The sequence below is a fragment of the Somniosus microcephalus genome, unplaced genomic scaffold, assembly GCF_052327205.1.
Source record: "Somniosus microcephalus isolate GS21.2 unplaced genomic scaffold, FLI_Smic_1.0 unresolved_chr4, whole genome shotgun sequence".
Taxonomy (NCBI): domain Eukaryota; kingdom Metazoa; phylum Chordata; class Chondrichthyes; order Squaliformes; family Somniosidae; genus Somniosus; species Somniosus microcephalus.
The window spans coordinates 24,481,635-24,496,806 of NW_028225182.1; the positions used below are offsets into that span (position 1 = coordinate 24,481,635).

General features: G+C 43.8%; 1 protein-coding gene across 1 annotated transcript; it reads right to left on the reverse strand.

The window, feature by feature from the left end:
- Nucleotides 1–5,367: 5,367 nt before the first annotated feature.
- On the reverse strand, nucleotides 5,368–11,885 carry LOC147090046 (putative G protein-coupled receptor 139). Its single transcript, XM_085977221.1, has 2 exons — nucleotides 11,744–11,885; nucleotides 5,368–6,952 (listed from the first exon to the last, which is right to left on the reverse strand). The coding sequence occupies exons 1-2, from the start codon at nucleotides 11,838–11,840 to the stop codon at nucleotides 6,057–6,059; spliced, it is 993 nt and encodes a 330-aa protein (XP_085833347.1). The 5' UTR covers nucleotides 11,841–11,885; the 3' UTR covers nucleotides 5,368–6,056.
- Between the last annotated feature and the right edge of the window lie 3,287 nt (nucleotides 11,886–15,172).

The window sequence follows — 15,172 nt, forward strand, 5'->3', positions numbered from 1 at the left end:
ACTGCGACTGGGGATAGTGCTGTACCTGGACCGAGGATTGTGGTCTACCACGAACGTGGCTTGTGCTGTTCAGTAACTGGCGATTTTGCTATACTGGGACCGGGGGTTGTGCTATACTGAGACCGGGGACTGTGCTATACTGAGACCGGGGATTGGGCTATACTGAGGCCGGGGATTGTGCTATACAGAGACCGGGGATTGTGCTATACTGAGACCAGGGATTGTGCTACACTGGGACCGAGGATTGTGCAATACTGTGACCGGGGATTGTGCTATACTGAGACCGGGGATTCTGCTATTCTGAGACCTGGGATGGTGCTGTACTGAGACCGGGGATTGTGCTATACTGAGACCGGGGATTGTGCTATACTGAGACCAGGGATTGTGCCATACTGAGACCAGGGATTGTGCTATACTGAGACCGTGGATTGTGCTATAGTGGGATCGGCGATGGTGCTATACTGGGACCGGCGATTGTGCTGTATTGAGAACGGGGATTATGCTATACTGGGACCGGAGATTGTGCTATACTGGTACCGGGGATTCTGCTATACTGGGACCGGGGATAGTGCTATACTGAGACCGGGGATTGTGCTATACTGAGACTGGGGATTGTGCTATACTGCGACCGGGGATTGTGCTATTTTGAGATCGGGGACTGTGCTATACTGAGACCGGGGAATGTGCTATACTGGGACCGGAGATTGTGCTATACTGGGACCGGGGATAGTGCTTTACTGAGACCAGGGATTGTGCTGTACTGAGACCGGGGATTGTGCTGTACTGAGACCGGTGATTGTGCTATACTGAGACCGGGGATTGTGCTATACTGGGACCGGGGATTGTGCTATACTGAGACTGGGAATTCTGCTGTACTTAGACCGGAGATTGTGCTGTACTGAGACCGGGGATTGTGCTGTACTGAGACCGGTGATTGTGCTATACTGGGACCGGGGATTGTGCTATACTGAGACTGGGAATTCTGCTGTACTTAGACCGGAGATTGTGCTGTACTGAGACCGGGGATTGTGCTGTACTGAGACCGGTGATTGTGCTATACTGAGACCGGGGATTGTGCTATACTGGGACCGGGGATTGTGCTATACTGAGACTGGGAATTCTGCTGTACTTAGACCGGAGATTGTGCTGTACTGAGACCGGGGATTGTGCTGTACTGAGACCGGTGATTGTGCTATACTCTGACCGGGGAATGTGCTATAATGGGACCGGAGATTGTGCTATACTGGGACCGGGGATTGTGCTTTACTGAGACCAGGGATTGTGCTATACTGAGACTGGGAATTCTGCTGTACTTAGACCGGAGATTGTGCTATACTGAGACCGGGGATTGTGCTGTACTGAGACGGGAGATTGTGCTATACTGAGACGGGAGATTGTGCTATAATTAGACCTGGGATTGTGCTATACTGAGACCGGGGATTGTGCTGTACTGAGACCGGGGATTGTGCTATACTGAGACCGGGGATTGTGCTATACTGAGACAGGGGATTGTGCTATACTGAGACCGGTGATTGTGTTATTCTGAGACTGGGGATTGTGATAAAGTGTGACTGGGGATTGTGCTATACTGAGACCGGGGATTGTACTATACAGGGACCGGGTATTGTGCTATACTGGGACCGGGGATTGTGCTATACTGAGACCGGGGATTGTCCTATACTGAGACCGGTGATTGTGCTATACTGGGACTGGGGATTGTGCTGTACTGAGAACGGGGATTGTGCTATACTGAGACACGGGTTTGTGCTGTACTGAGACCGGGGATTGTGCTATACTGAGACCGGGGATTGTGCTATACTGGGACTGGGGATTGTGCTGTACTGAGAACGGGGATTGTGCTATACTGAGACACGGGTTTGTGCTGTACTGAGACCGGGGATTGTGCTATACTGAGACCGGGGATTGTGCTGTACTGGGACCTGGGATTCTGCTATACTGAGACTGGGGATTGTGCTATACTGAGACCGGGGTTTGTGCTATACTGAGACCGGGGATTGTGCTATCCTGAGACCGGGGATTGTGCTATACTGGGACCGGGGATTCTGCTATACTGGGACCGGGGATAGTGCTATACTGAGACCGGGGATTGTGCTATACTGAGACCGGGTTTGTTCTATACTGGGACCGGGGATTGTGCTATTTTGAGACCGGGGATTGTGCTATACTGAGACCGGGGATTGTGCTGTACTGAGACCGGTGATTGTGCTATACTCAGACCGGGGATTGTGCTATACTGGGACTGGAGATTGTGCTATACTGGGACCGGGGATTGTGCTATACTGAGAGTGGGGATTGTACTATACTGGTACCGGGGATTGTGCTTTACTGAGACCAAGGATTGTGCTTTACTGAGACCGGGAATTGTGCTGTACTTAGACCGGTGATTGTGCTATACTGAGACCGGGGATTGTGCTATACTGGAACCGGGGATTGTGCTGTACTGAGACCGGGGATTGTGCTATACTGTTATCTTCGATTGTGCTGTACTAAGACCGCGTATTGTGCTGTACTGAGACCGGGGTTTGTGTTATACTGAGACTGGGTATTGTGCTATAATGGGACTGGGTATTGTGCTATAGAGACCGGCGATTGTGCTATACTGAGACCCGGGATTGTGCTTTCCTGAGACCGTGGATTGTGCTATACTGAGACCGGGGATTGTGCTGTAATGAGACCGGGGTTTGTGTTGTACTGAGACCGGGGATTGTGTTATACTGAGACTGGGGATTGTGATACAGTGAGACTGGGGATTGTGCTATACTGAGCCCGGGGATTGTGTTATACTGAGACCGGGGATTGTACTATACTGGGACCGGGGATTGTGCTTTACTGAGACCGGGGGGTGTGCTATACTGGAACCGGGAATTTTGCGATACTGAGACCGGGGATTGTGCTACACTGAGACCGGGGATTGTGCTATACTGGGACCGGGGATTGTGCTATACTGGGACCGGGGATTGTGCTATACTGAGACCGGGGATTGTGCTATACTGAGACCGGAGATTGTGCTGTACTGAGACGGGAGATTGTGCTATACTGAGACCTAGGATTGTGCTATACTGAGACCGGAGATTGTGCTACACTGAGACCAGAGATTGTGCTATACTGAGACCGGTGTTTGTGCTGTACTGAGACGGGAGATTGTGCTATACTGAGACCTGGGATTGTGCTATACTGAGACCGGGGATTGTGCTACACTGAGACTGGAGATTGTGCTATGCTGAGACCGGAGTTTGTGCTGTACTGAGACGGAAGATTGTGCTACACTGAGGCCAGGGATTGTGCTATACTGAGACCGGTGATTGTGTTATACTGAGACCGGGGATTGTGCTATACTGAGACCTGGGATTGTGCCATAATGAGACCAGGGATTGCGCTATACTGAGACAGGGAATTGAGCTATACTGAGACTGGGGATTGTGCTTTCCTGAGACCAGGGATTGTGCTATACTGAGACCGGGGATTGTGTTATACTGAGACCGGAGATTGTGCTATACTGAGACCGGGGATTGTGCAATACTGAGACCACGGATTGTGCTGTACTGAGACCTGGGATTGTGTTATACTGAGACCGTGATTGTGCTATACTGAGACCGGAGTTTGTGCTGTACTGAGACGGAAGATTGTGCTACACTGAGGCCAGGGATTGTGCTATACTGAGACCGGTGATTGTGTTATACTGAGACCGGGGATTGTGCTATACTGAGACCTGGGATTGTGCCATAATGAGACCAGGGATTGCGCTATACTGAGACAGGGAATTGAGCTATACTGAGACTGGGGATTGTGCTTTCCTGAGACCAGGGATTGTGCTATATTGAGTCCGGGGATTGTGTTATATTGAGATCGGGGATTGTGCTATACTGAGACCAGGAATTGTGCTATACTGAGACCGGGGATTGTGTTATACTGAGACCGGAGATTGTGCTATACTGAGACCGGGGATTGTGCAATACTGAGACCACGGATTGTGCTATACTGAGACCTGGGATTGTGTTATACTGAGACCGTGATTGTGCTATACTGAGACCGGGGATTGTGTTATACTGAGACCGGGGATTGTGTTATACTGAGAACGGCGATAGTGCTATACTGAGACCGAGGCTAGTGCTGTACCTGGACCGAGGATTGTGGTCTACTGCGAACGTGGCTTGTGCTGTTCAGGAACTGGCGATTTTGCTATACTGGACCAGGGATTGTGCTATACTGAGACAAGGGTTGGTGCTGTAATGGGACCGGGGATTGTGCTGTACTGAGACTGGGGTTTGTGTTATATTGAGACCGGAGATTGTGCTATACTGCGACCGGGGATAGTGCTGTACCTGGACCGAGGGTTGTGGTCTACCACGAACGTGGCTTGTGCTGTTCAGTAACTGGCGATTTTGCAATACTGGGACCGGGGGTTGTGCTATACTGAGACTGGGGACTGTGCTATACTGAGACCGGGGATTGGGCTATACTGAGACCGGGGATTGTGCTATACTGAGACCGGTGTTGGTGCTGTAATGGGACTGGGAATTATGGTGTTTAGATATCGGGGTTTGTATTTTTCTGTGACGGGCATTGTGCTGTGCTGTGACCAGTAATTTTGTTGTACTTGGACAAGGAATTGTTCTGTACTGGGACATGGTAGTTTGCTTTAATTGACCGGAGATGGTGCTGTCCTGGGACCAGGGATTTTGCTGTACCTGGACTGGGGATTGTGCTGTACTGGAACCGGGATTTGTGCTATTCCGGGACCATGGATTATGCTTTATCGGGACCGGGGTTTGTGCTGTACTGGGACCCGCGATTTTGCAACCCTGGTTCAGGGAATTGTTCAGTACATTGACCGGGGAGTGTGCTTTAAATGATCGGGGATTGTGCTGTACTGAGACCGGGGTTTGTGTTATACTGAGACCGGGGATTGTGCTATACTGAGACCGGGGTTTGTGTTATACTGAGACCGGGGATTGTGCTATACTGAGACCGGGGATTGTGCTATACTGAGACCGGGGTTTGTGTTATACTGAGACCGGGGTTTGTGCTGTACTGGGACCCGCGATTTAGCAACACTGGCTCAGGGAATTGTTCAGTACATTGACCGGGGAGTGTGCTTTAAATGACCGGTGAATGTGCTGTACCTGGACCGAGATTAGTGTACCGTATTGGTAACGGGTAGTGTGCTGTATTGGGACCAGGGAATGTGCTGTACCGACATCCGGGAGTGTGCTCTGCCGGAACAATGTATTGTGCAGTATGAAACCACGGAATTTGCTACAGTTACCCAGGTGTTGAGCAATGTTATTCACTTCTAATCTGTCCAGATCTCTATGTTTCTTCAAGTCTATCTAGACATGGACGAAGTTGTCAATGGGAAAATGCCTTTTATTTCGATTCACAATCTGCTTTATTCATCAAATGTAACAATATTTAAAACACTGATTGTGATGTAATATGTTCAGTTTAACTTCTGCAAGAAAACTTACAAAAATCAAGAACAGATTTAAACGAAGGGCCGGGCTGACTGGAATTTAATATCGATGCATTGATTCCTTCTCACTCTCTGTTCCAGTGATGAGGCAGAGATTAATATACATCGCAATCAACCTGCTGCCTTAATTATTTTCTGATGTCTGTCTTTCTTTTTAAAATATGTCTTCCTTTAAAGACTGGCACAGAGCGAATAAACCCTAAGGAACTGAACACCATTTGAATGTCGGGACATTTCACGCGATTTCACTATTTTTGGGAAAAAAATCACAATAAGGACTCATTCCCCAAACAACCTTAAACTGCGAACTCAGCATGGGATTGACAAAAGCAGCTAATCATTCTTGGGCAATTTTCTGCTAAAACCCCAGCTGTAGATAAATCGTGTCTGGGTCCTGTCCTTGCTAAAATAGCTGCAAGGTCCTGAACTATGACATTAACTTTTAAAATTGGACCAGATTGTAAAATATTCCATAAAGTATAAGGATTTAAATGATCCCAACAGTGAAATCTAAAGTATAAGATACAAAATACATGATAATATTAGGAAGTGTTAGGTCTCCTCATCTCATTAATTTGACCATCATTGAGAGGGGCTGCTTCACTCTGTTTATCAACTCCTCTCTGAATTTCCTCTGGGTCACAGCATAAACAAAAGTGTTTGTGCAGCAACTCAGGAGCTGGAGCATGAAACCGATTTCAGGTACAAATGTGGGCACAGAGACAGGTACAAACAAATAATCCAATCGTTTCAATATAGAACAGACCATAAACACCACCCATAACAGTATGAAATTCCCCGATATAACAAACAGTACAACCATGGATTTCCTTCGGCTGGCCATCTCGGGGTCACTGGAACTGTCGCCATTGCTCCGATCCCGGAGTCTTCTGCGGACTCTGCTGGCCACTAAAATGTGTCTGACCGTCAAGGCATTGAACAGTAGAATCAAAATAAATGGAATAAGTGGCGTTAAAGTATAATGCATGAATTCAACAATGGCCCAGACCAGAGAACGAGATACATGGTATCGCACGTAGCAAAACCAGGGAGTGTTAGAAAGCCAATATTGATTTCCATATAGAAAGTACCAGAAAACGTTTTTCAAACAGCTAAGCACAGTCACTGTTCCTAAAATAATAACCGCCGTTTTCTCGGTGCAGTGTTTTGATTTCATCTTCTGACAACAAATGGCTACAAATCGATCAAAAGTGAAAGTGACAGTGAACCAGACAGAACAGTCTGTGGCGGCATAAAGCAGGACGGCGTGGATATTACAGACTCTAACTTTGCTCAAAAACGAAAAGTTTGCCCAATAAACAATAGGAATCTGCCTTAGTATCAGATCGAGTATAACGACCATTAGATCTGCCCATGCCATGGCCACCAAGTAGCGAGTGACACATTTGGAGAGACCGCAATTTCCCCGAGACAGGATCTTAATCGTCACCACGTTAACTGTGAACAAGAATAAAATACAGATATCATTCAGCAGACACTGTCCCACGACATTAGTTTTGTGCGATTTCATTGAAATTACGGATTCGTTCAAATCATAGGGTCATTAACGTTCTTCACATTAACCTGAAATGCGCCAACAATGTGCTGTTTGGCTTTGCTTCCAGCGAGAGAATATGGTTATTTTACCTATGGTTTGGCATCCTGGCAATAGGGCTTTTAACCAGCCAAAATCGTCAATTAACTGAAGCAATGAGATCAAATTACACAGACTAGTCATGTATTCCCTTTAGTATATAAGTGTGATCCATTTGACCTGTTTTAGATAATTGAATAATTTGATAAGGTAGATAGCTGTAATTTATTAACGCTGGTTGGGTAGTTCTGAAAGCATGGGAATAACATTAAAATTAGAGCTCGGCCATCCAGGGTGAGGTCAGGAAGCATTTCTTTACAAGGAGTGAAGTGGAAATCGTGACCTCCCTCCCCCAAAACACTGTTGAGGCTGGGGCTCAAATGAAAATTTCCACGTGAAACTGACAGACCCTTGATAGACAAGGATAGTAATGGATATGGAACCAAGGTGGGGAGATGGAGTTAAGACATAGACCAGCCATTACCTTTTAGAATGGCGGAAAAAGCTCAAGGCGGTGAATAGCCAGCACTCCATGTTCCTAAATGAAACAAGTTTAAAAGCAGAAACTGGAGTTTAGAATAAATACAAAAATAACCAATCTGGAATTGGGAACTACACTTGCAACTGAGCCAGCGGAGAAGGAACAGTTGGGAAGTTTTCATGTTTGAATTGTATGTGTGAGTAGTTTTTGGGTCGTTATATTTGACCTAAATGCCCAGCGGTGGGGAGCTGCGATAGAAAGGCATTTTTGGAGTCCTCTGAATGCAGCAGTGAGCTAGTGACGCCCACTCTTTGTGCTCATACATTGTCTATGGTCATTTTTAAAGGCATTGAGGGCTTCTGTAAAATGACAGAAATCAAACATTCCCATCCAATGCTTGTAATGTATGTTTTTCCATTTTTATGCTCCTGGTAGGAGATAATAAAACCTGAATCCCTGTTTGTTTTGGCGATGTGACTTGAGGCGCAGTTGGATCCTCTTCTCCTGGATTGCCAATGGTCAATCATTGGATCACCGGAGTTACAGACACGCTACGCTCCATGGTCGGTGATCACTAAAGCTGCAAAGGCAGAGCATTAATATTTAGTGTAGTTCATGTTAGAGGCAAGTTTTTGAATTGTATTAGAGGCTACAGTTGTAACAATGGTCATTTACCATAAATGCTGGCGTAATATGACTGATAATATAATGCACATCCTGGGATTGGAGAAAAGATGGAAATTCCAGTTAAATGGTGCTAATGTTGCTCTTTGCTCAGTTGGGATGGATTCAGTAGGTTTCCAATTCAGTCAGGGAGTGCGATACAATCCAAGATCAGTCAGGGAGTGCGATACAATGCAAGATCAGTCAGGGAGTGCGATACAATCCAAGATCAGTCAGGGAGTGCGATACAATCCAAGATCAGTCAGGGAGTGCGATACAATCCAAGATCAGTCAGGGAGTGTGGTACAATCCAAGATCAGTCAGGGAGTGCGATACAATCCAAGATCAGTCAGGGAGTGTGATACAATCCAAGATCAGTCAGGGAGTGCGATACAATGCAAGATCAGTCAGGGAGTTCGATACAATCCAAGATCAGTCAGGGAGTGCGATACAATGCAAGATCAGTCAGGGAGTGCGATGCAATCCAAGATCAGACAGGGAGTTCGATACAATCCAAGATCAGTCAGGGAGTGCGATACAATCCAAGATCAGTCAGGGAGTGCGATACAATCCAAGATCAGTCAGGGAGTGCGATACAATGCATGATCAGTCAGGGAGTTCGATACAATCCAAGATCAGTCAGGGAGTGCGATACAATGCAAGATCAGTCAGGGAGTGCGATGCAATCCAAGATCAGTCAGGGAGTTTGATACAATCCAAGATCAGTCAGGGAGTGCGATACAATCCAAGATCAGTCAGGGAGTGTGATACAATCCAAGATCAGTCAGGGAGTGCGATACAATCCAAGATCGATTGATTTCTCTGTCAAAACACTCAACTTTTAATCACTGTGAATCCAAATCAGAGATACGAAGAACTGTACCAAAGTGACAAGGGATTAAATTGTAAATGCCAATTCATTATTCGAAATAGTAACGTTAACTGAGTTGAATAATAATAATCATTAACTCAAACTGCTAATTCTAACGTAACCATTCATAATAGTCACACTAATGTGAAGCAGGAAAACTTGCTGAAATCAATGCATTTGTGATTTATCTGTTGGCATTGATTTGTACGAATAAATTACTGCCTGTATCCTGCAGAAAGCAAAGACTGTGTGAGGTCAGGAAACAATTTCTTCTCTGACATTCTCACTCAGTATTGAAAGCAATGTAAGTGAATAATGGAATAACACGTCGTGTGCCTGTAGACTGAAAGAACAATGGGATCTTTATGCGATTGCCTGAAATGTAAATAATAAACCAATGCACTGCCACCATCAATTGGGTGTGCACATCTGTGCAGCAAGGGCCATTATCAAACACACACACACGAGAGAAAGAGAGAAAGATAGAGAGAAAGTAGGAAAGAAAGAAAGAATGAAATAAAAGGTAAAAAAAGAAAGAGAGCGATAGGAAGAAATAAATAATGAAATAAAAGTTAAACAAACAAAGAGAGAGAGAAAGAATGAAAGAATGAAAGAAAGGAAGAATGAAATAAAAGTTAAAGCAAGAAAGAGAGAGAAAGAGAGAAAGAAAGTAAGGAAGAAAGAAGGAAAGTAAGAAAGATGGAAAGAATGAAAGAATAAAAGAATGAAAGGAAGAAAGAAAGAAAGAAAGAATGAAGGAAAGAAAGGAAGAAGAAAGGAAGGAAGAAAGAAAGGTTGAAGAAGGAAGGAAGAAAGAAAGGATGAAGAAAGGAAGGATGGAAGGAAGGAAGGGTGGAAATAATTAAGAAAGCAAGAAAAAAGGTAGAAAGAGAGAACAGAGAAAGAAAGAAAGGAACATAAAAAGGAAAGAATGGAAGGCGTAAAGATAGAAATAAAAGAAAGAATGGAAGCGCTGCCATTGCTGCAGCATCTTTCACAGCAACATCTGGAACTTGGGACAATGTGAAACATACAAAAGAATGAAAGTTGGAACCAATAAAAGGGAACGAAAGAGAGAGAGAGCGCATGAGAAAGAGAGAGAGAGAGAGAATGTTGCAAAGAAAGAGGGAGAGAAAGCTACAACAAAAGAAAGAAAGAAAGAGAGCACTGAAGAAATAAAGAGAGAGAAAATGAGGGGAGATTGTTAGAATTAATGGCGAGAAAGAAAGCTAGAAAGACATGAAGGTAGAAAGTGAGTAAGAGAGAAAGGTGAAGGCAAACACAGTGAAATAAAGATTAAAGAAGGAACGAAGAGTGAAAGGTAGAGAGAAAGGGAGAAAGAAAGAAAATAAGTAATGACAAAAGAAAGAAAGAAGGATTCAGAGAACTAAAGAGAGAAAGGCAGTGAGAAATACTGAAAGAAAGATAGAGAGAAAGAAGAAGGAAGAAAGAAAGAAAGAAAGCAATAAAGATAGAAAGAAAGAATGAAAGAAAGAAAGAATGAAAGAAAACAATATGAAAGAAAGAAAGTTGGAAAACAACAAAAGAGAAGGAAAGTGAGAGAGACGGAGAGAGAGAGAGAGAGAGAAAGTTACAAAGGAAGAAGGATAGTAAGCTAGAACAAAATAAAGAAATGTAGTACTGAGGAAGTAAAGAGTGAGAAAATGAGGGGGGATTGTTTGACATAATGGAGAGAAAGAAGGAAAGCTAGAAAGGAATGAAGAATGAAAGCAAGAAAGAGAGAAAGAAAGAGACAAACACAATGAAAGAAAGAAAAAAGAATGAAATCAAGTAATAAAGAAAGGAGAGAGTGCAAGAGAGAAAGGCAGAAAGAAAGAAACTAATTAATGAAGAAATGAAGAGAGAAAGAAAGAAAGGATGAAACAAAGGAAGAAAAGAAAAGAGGGAAACGAATGAAGTAAGGAAGGTGGAAAACATGGAAGAAAGGAAGAAAGAAGAAATATCGCTCTCATCACTTGATCACCTTTCACAACAAACATTCTGGGACATTCTGAAACAGACAATGGAAAGGAAGTTGGAAATCAATAGACAAGAAAGAAAGAGAGGAAGAAAGAAAGAACAGAAAGAAGGAAAAGATAAAGAAAAAGCAACGAAAGAAAGAATGAAAGCATAGAAAGAAACAAAGTAAAGCTGAAAGATTAAGAGAGAAAGGAAGAAGGAACAAAATAAGTAATAAAAAGAAAGAAAGAGAAAAAGAAAGTAAGAAGAAAAGAATGCTAGAAAGAAGAAAAGAAAGCTAGAAAGAAGGAAAGAAAGCAAGAAAGAAGGAAAGAAAGCAAGACATAAGAAAAGAATGCTAGAAAGAAGGAAAGAAAGCAAGAAAGAAGAAAAGAAAGCAAGAAAGAAGAAAAGAAAGCTAGAAAGAAGGAAAGAAAGCAAGAAAGAAAGACATAAGAAAGAAAGAAACAAAGAAAGAAGGAAAGAAAGAAAAAACGAAAGAAAGTAACAATGAAAGGAAGGAAGAAATACCCCAATAAAGACTGAAGGAATGGAACGAAGGAAGAAAGAAAGAAGGAATCATATAGGGAAATTAATAAAACAGAGTTGCACAGAAGGAATACGATGTCACATTATTTTATTCTCCAGTTCCTGAAGTACCTGACCCAGGTAGTAACTTACCTGGGACACCGACTGCAGCCAGGATGGGATAATACTTCTTTTGTATACCATTAATCAACCATAGAATCTTGAGCTTGTCTAGGAAACTAAGAGACATTTTATCCCTTTCGGGTAGAATCGATGATTCGTTGGTTATTGTTGATGCTGGGAGCAATTCTCTGATCGACACAATGAGAAGAGTCCCCTTATTTATTGGAGAGAGAATCCATCCGTTCGGAAAATCGGCTCCCCTGGAGACTGGGTTTAATTGCACTAACTGAACAACCAGATGAAGTCAACAACTTTCACAACAAGATTTTTAACAAGAACAGCGGAATTCCCAATCAGATAATGCCCCGCAGACCGGGATACATGCTGCACATTCATCCACTCATACAAGTCTCACAATCCCCACTCACATTTCCACTGGTTCCTTTTCTTCAAAAACTTATAAGGAAACACTGGGATGCCCCAGTGTCAGCAAAAAATAAATAACAAAGTTGCTCCCTTTCGAGTGTTAAATAAAGCAAAGGACATTAGCATAAAAGTAAACAGAGAAAACTTATGTAGTGAAATAATAATGTTAATCCCAGTGTGCAACACACCCTCCAATCCCTCCGGTGCAATTTCAACAGATGCCGCCTGACCTGTTGACTGTTTCCAGCATGTTCTAACTTTATTTCAGATTTCCAGCACCCGCAGCATTCTCCTTCTCTTTTAACAATTTATAAACCATAGTCTGACCATTTATTCTGGGCCCCCTCTTTCATAAAATTCATTCATCACGGTTCACATCTATTCCAGTTGACGACACCCGTCATAAAATGTTTGCTGTGTAGAAATAAATAAATAAATAAAAAGTTAGCAAGAAAGTAATAAAGCAAAATTCACTGTTGTATTGGCGGCAATATTATAACACGCACTGGCCGCATAAAATGCAGAAATCATATAGATCGTGTGTTGTCGATTCATATCAACTTATATATATTTGATTAATTAACAGGGAGAGGGATTGGCGACCAGCAGATCAATTGTTTGTACTCCATCCTAGCTCACCCACATTTTAGTACTTTAGCGATATTGGATGGATATTATCTGAAAAAGCGCGCCACCCACACCTTTAGCTACTTCCGACCTGGTGATATTATCGAGCTGATAATTCGATACTCATTGCCTCGTGTTTTACCTACCTCTTACCCTGAAAGACGAACAGTCGCCTTTCCCATTCTGCTCGGCAAGTTGTCTCTTTGGCCTGTGGTGTACCAATTATTTCACAAAATATATGACCACAACTTGATCCCCACATTGAGCAGCGGGATCTGCAGTACAGGTCAATTCAGTATAGCTTCAGCATCAGACCAGCAGTGATGCGCTTAAATCTATTTCATTTACTCTGTGTTAATCTCAATGATCTGCAGCTCTTCACCTATCGAACCTAGTCGCACCAAATCTTCCACTACGTCTCCATCTCATTAATCAACACTGAATCACCTATGGACCCTGATTTGTCTATACAGCCCAGTACAACCGTTTTCACTACCCCTTCATTTCACTGACCAGTACTAAGTCACAATTCACAATTCACAATTCAAATCGCTTTATTGGCATGATAAGTAACATTTTATGTTGCCAAAGCATCAAAATATATTTATGGTTTACCACATAAACGCAGTTCTATTCATACAGTGTATAAACAGGTATATCCCTGAGTGTATAAATATACATTCGCATTGTTTATATATATTCTTTTCTTAGTTTACTGGTTGGCTCTCTGTTCATGGCAAGCTGTAACATAGCGTGCCGCCAGTGTTATACAGCTTCTCTCCTCTCCCAGTAGGAATGGGAGTTTTTGGTTGTCATTCAGATTTCTGAAATCAGGGCATATTTGTGAGAATTTTTGGTAGAAATTCTCCCTGATGCCCTGATATTTTCCACAAGCTGTGAGGAAGTGCATCTCTGTCTCCACCACTCCCTGACTGCAGTGAGAGCATATCCTGTCTTCACCCATTAAACCTAATAATACCCGTTTCACGAAACTCTCCAACTCACTGACCAGCATTGGTTCATCTACTGAGCTTCGATTTAATAGTTCCACTACCCGCTCCATCTCAGTGAGGTGCATGGACTCGCCTTCTGATTCAGTACTATTCATACAACTACTCCCATCTCACTGCCCTTCTTTGACTCACCTGTTGATTCAGTACTATTCACACCACTACTCCCATCTCACTGCCCTTCTTTGACCCGCCTGTTGATTCAGTGCTATTCACACCACTACTCCCATCTCACTGACCTGCATTGACTCACCTGTTGATTCAGTACTATTCACACCACTACTCCCATCTCACTGACCTGCATTGACTCACCTGTTGATTCAGTACTACTCACACCACTACTCCCATCTCACTGCCCTTCTTTGACTCACCTGTTGATTCAGTACTATTCACACCACCACTCCCATCTCACTGACCTGCATTGACTCACCTGTTGATTCAGTACTATTCACACCACTACTCCCATCTCACTGACCTTCTTTGACTCACCTGTTGATTCAGTACTATTCACACCACCACTCCCATCTCACTGACCTGCATTGACTCGCCTGTTGATTCAGTACTATTCACACCACTACTCCAATCTCACTGACCTGCATTGACTCACCTGTTGATTCAGTGCTATTCACACCACTACTCCCATCTCACTGACCTTCTTTGACTCACCTGTTGATTCAGTGCTATTCACACCACTACTCCCATCTCACTGACCTGCATTGACTCAACTGTTGATTCAGTGCTATTCACACCACTACTCCCATCTCACTGACCTACATTGACTCACCTGTTGATTCAGTGCTATTCACACCACGACTCCCATCTCACTGACCTGCATTGACTCACCTGTTGATTCAGTACTATTCACACCACTACTCCCATCTCACTGCCCTGCATTGACCCGCCTGTTGATTCAGTACTATTCACACCACTACTCCCATCTCACTGACCTGCATTGACTCACCTGTTGATTCAGTACTATTCACACCACTACTCCCATCTCACTGCCCTGCATTGACCGGCCTGTTGATTCAGTACTATTCACACCACTACTCCCATCTCACTGCCCTGCATTGACCCGCCTGTTGATTCAGTACTATTCACACCACTACTCCCATCTCACTGCCCTGCATTGACCCGCCTGTTGATTCAGTACTATTCACACCACTACTCCCATCTCACTGCCCTGCATTGACCCGCCTGTTGATTCAGTACTATTCACACCACTACTCCCATCTCACTGACCTGCATTGACTCACCTGTTGATTCAGTACTATTCACACCACTACTCCCATCTCACTGCCCTGCATTGACCCGCCTGTTGATTCAGTACTATTCACACCACTACTCCCATCTCACTGCCCTGCATTGACTCACCTGTTGATTCAATACTATTCAC

Bases quoted from the DNA above. Each gene is read 5' to 3' on its own strand.
- LOC147090046 (XM_085977221.1), bottom strand. From the start codon at position 11,840: ATGTCTCTTAGTTTCCTAGACAAGCTCAAGATTCTATGGTTGATTAAT. The intron at 6,953-11,743 runs GTAAGTTACTAC...TCTTGTTCACAG, and splicing joins GGCTGCAGTCGGTGTCCCAG to TTAACGTGGTGACGATTAAG.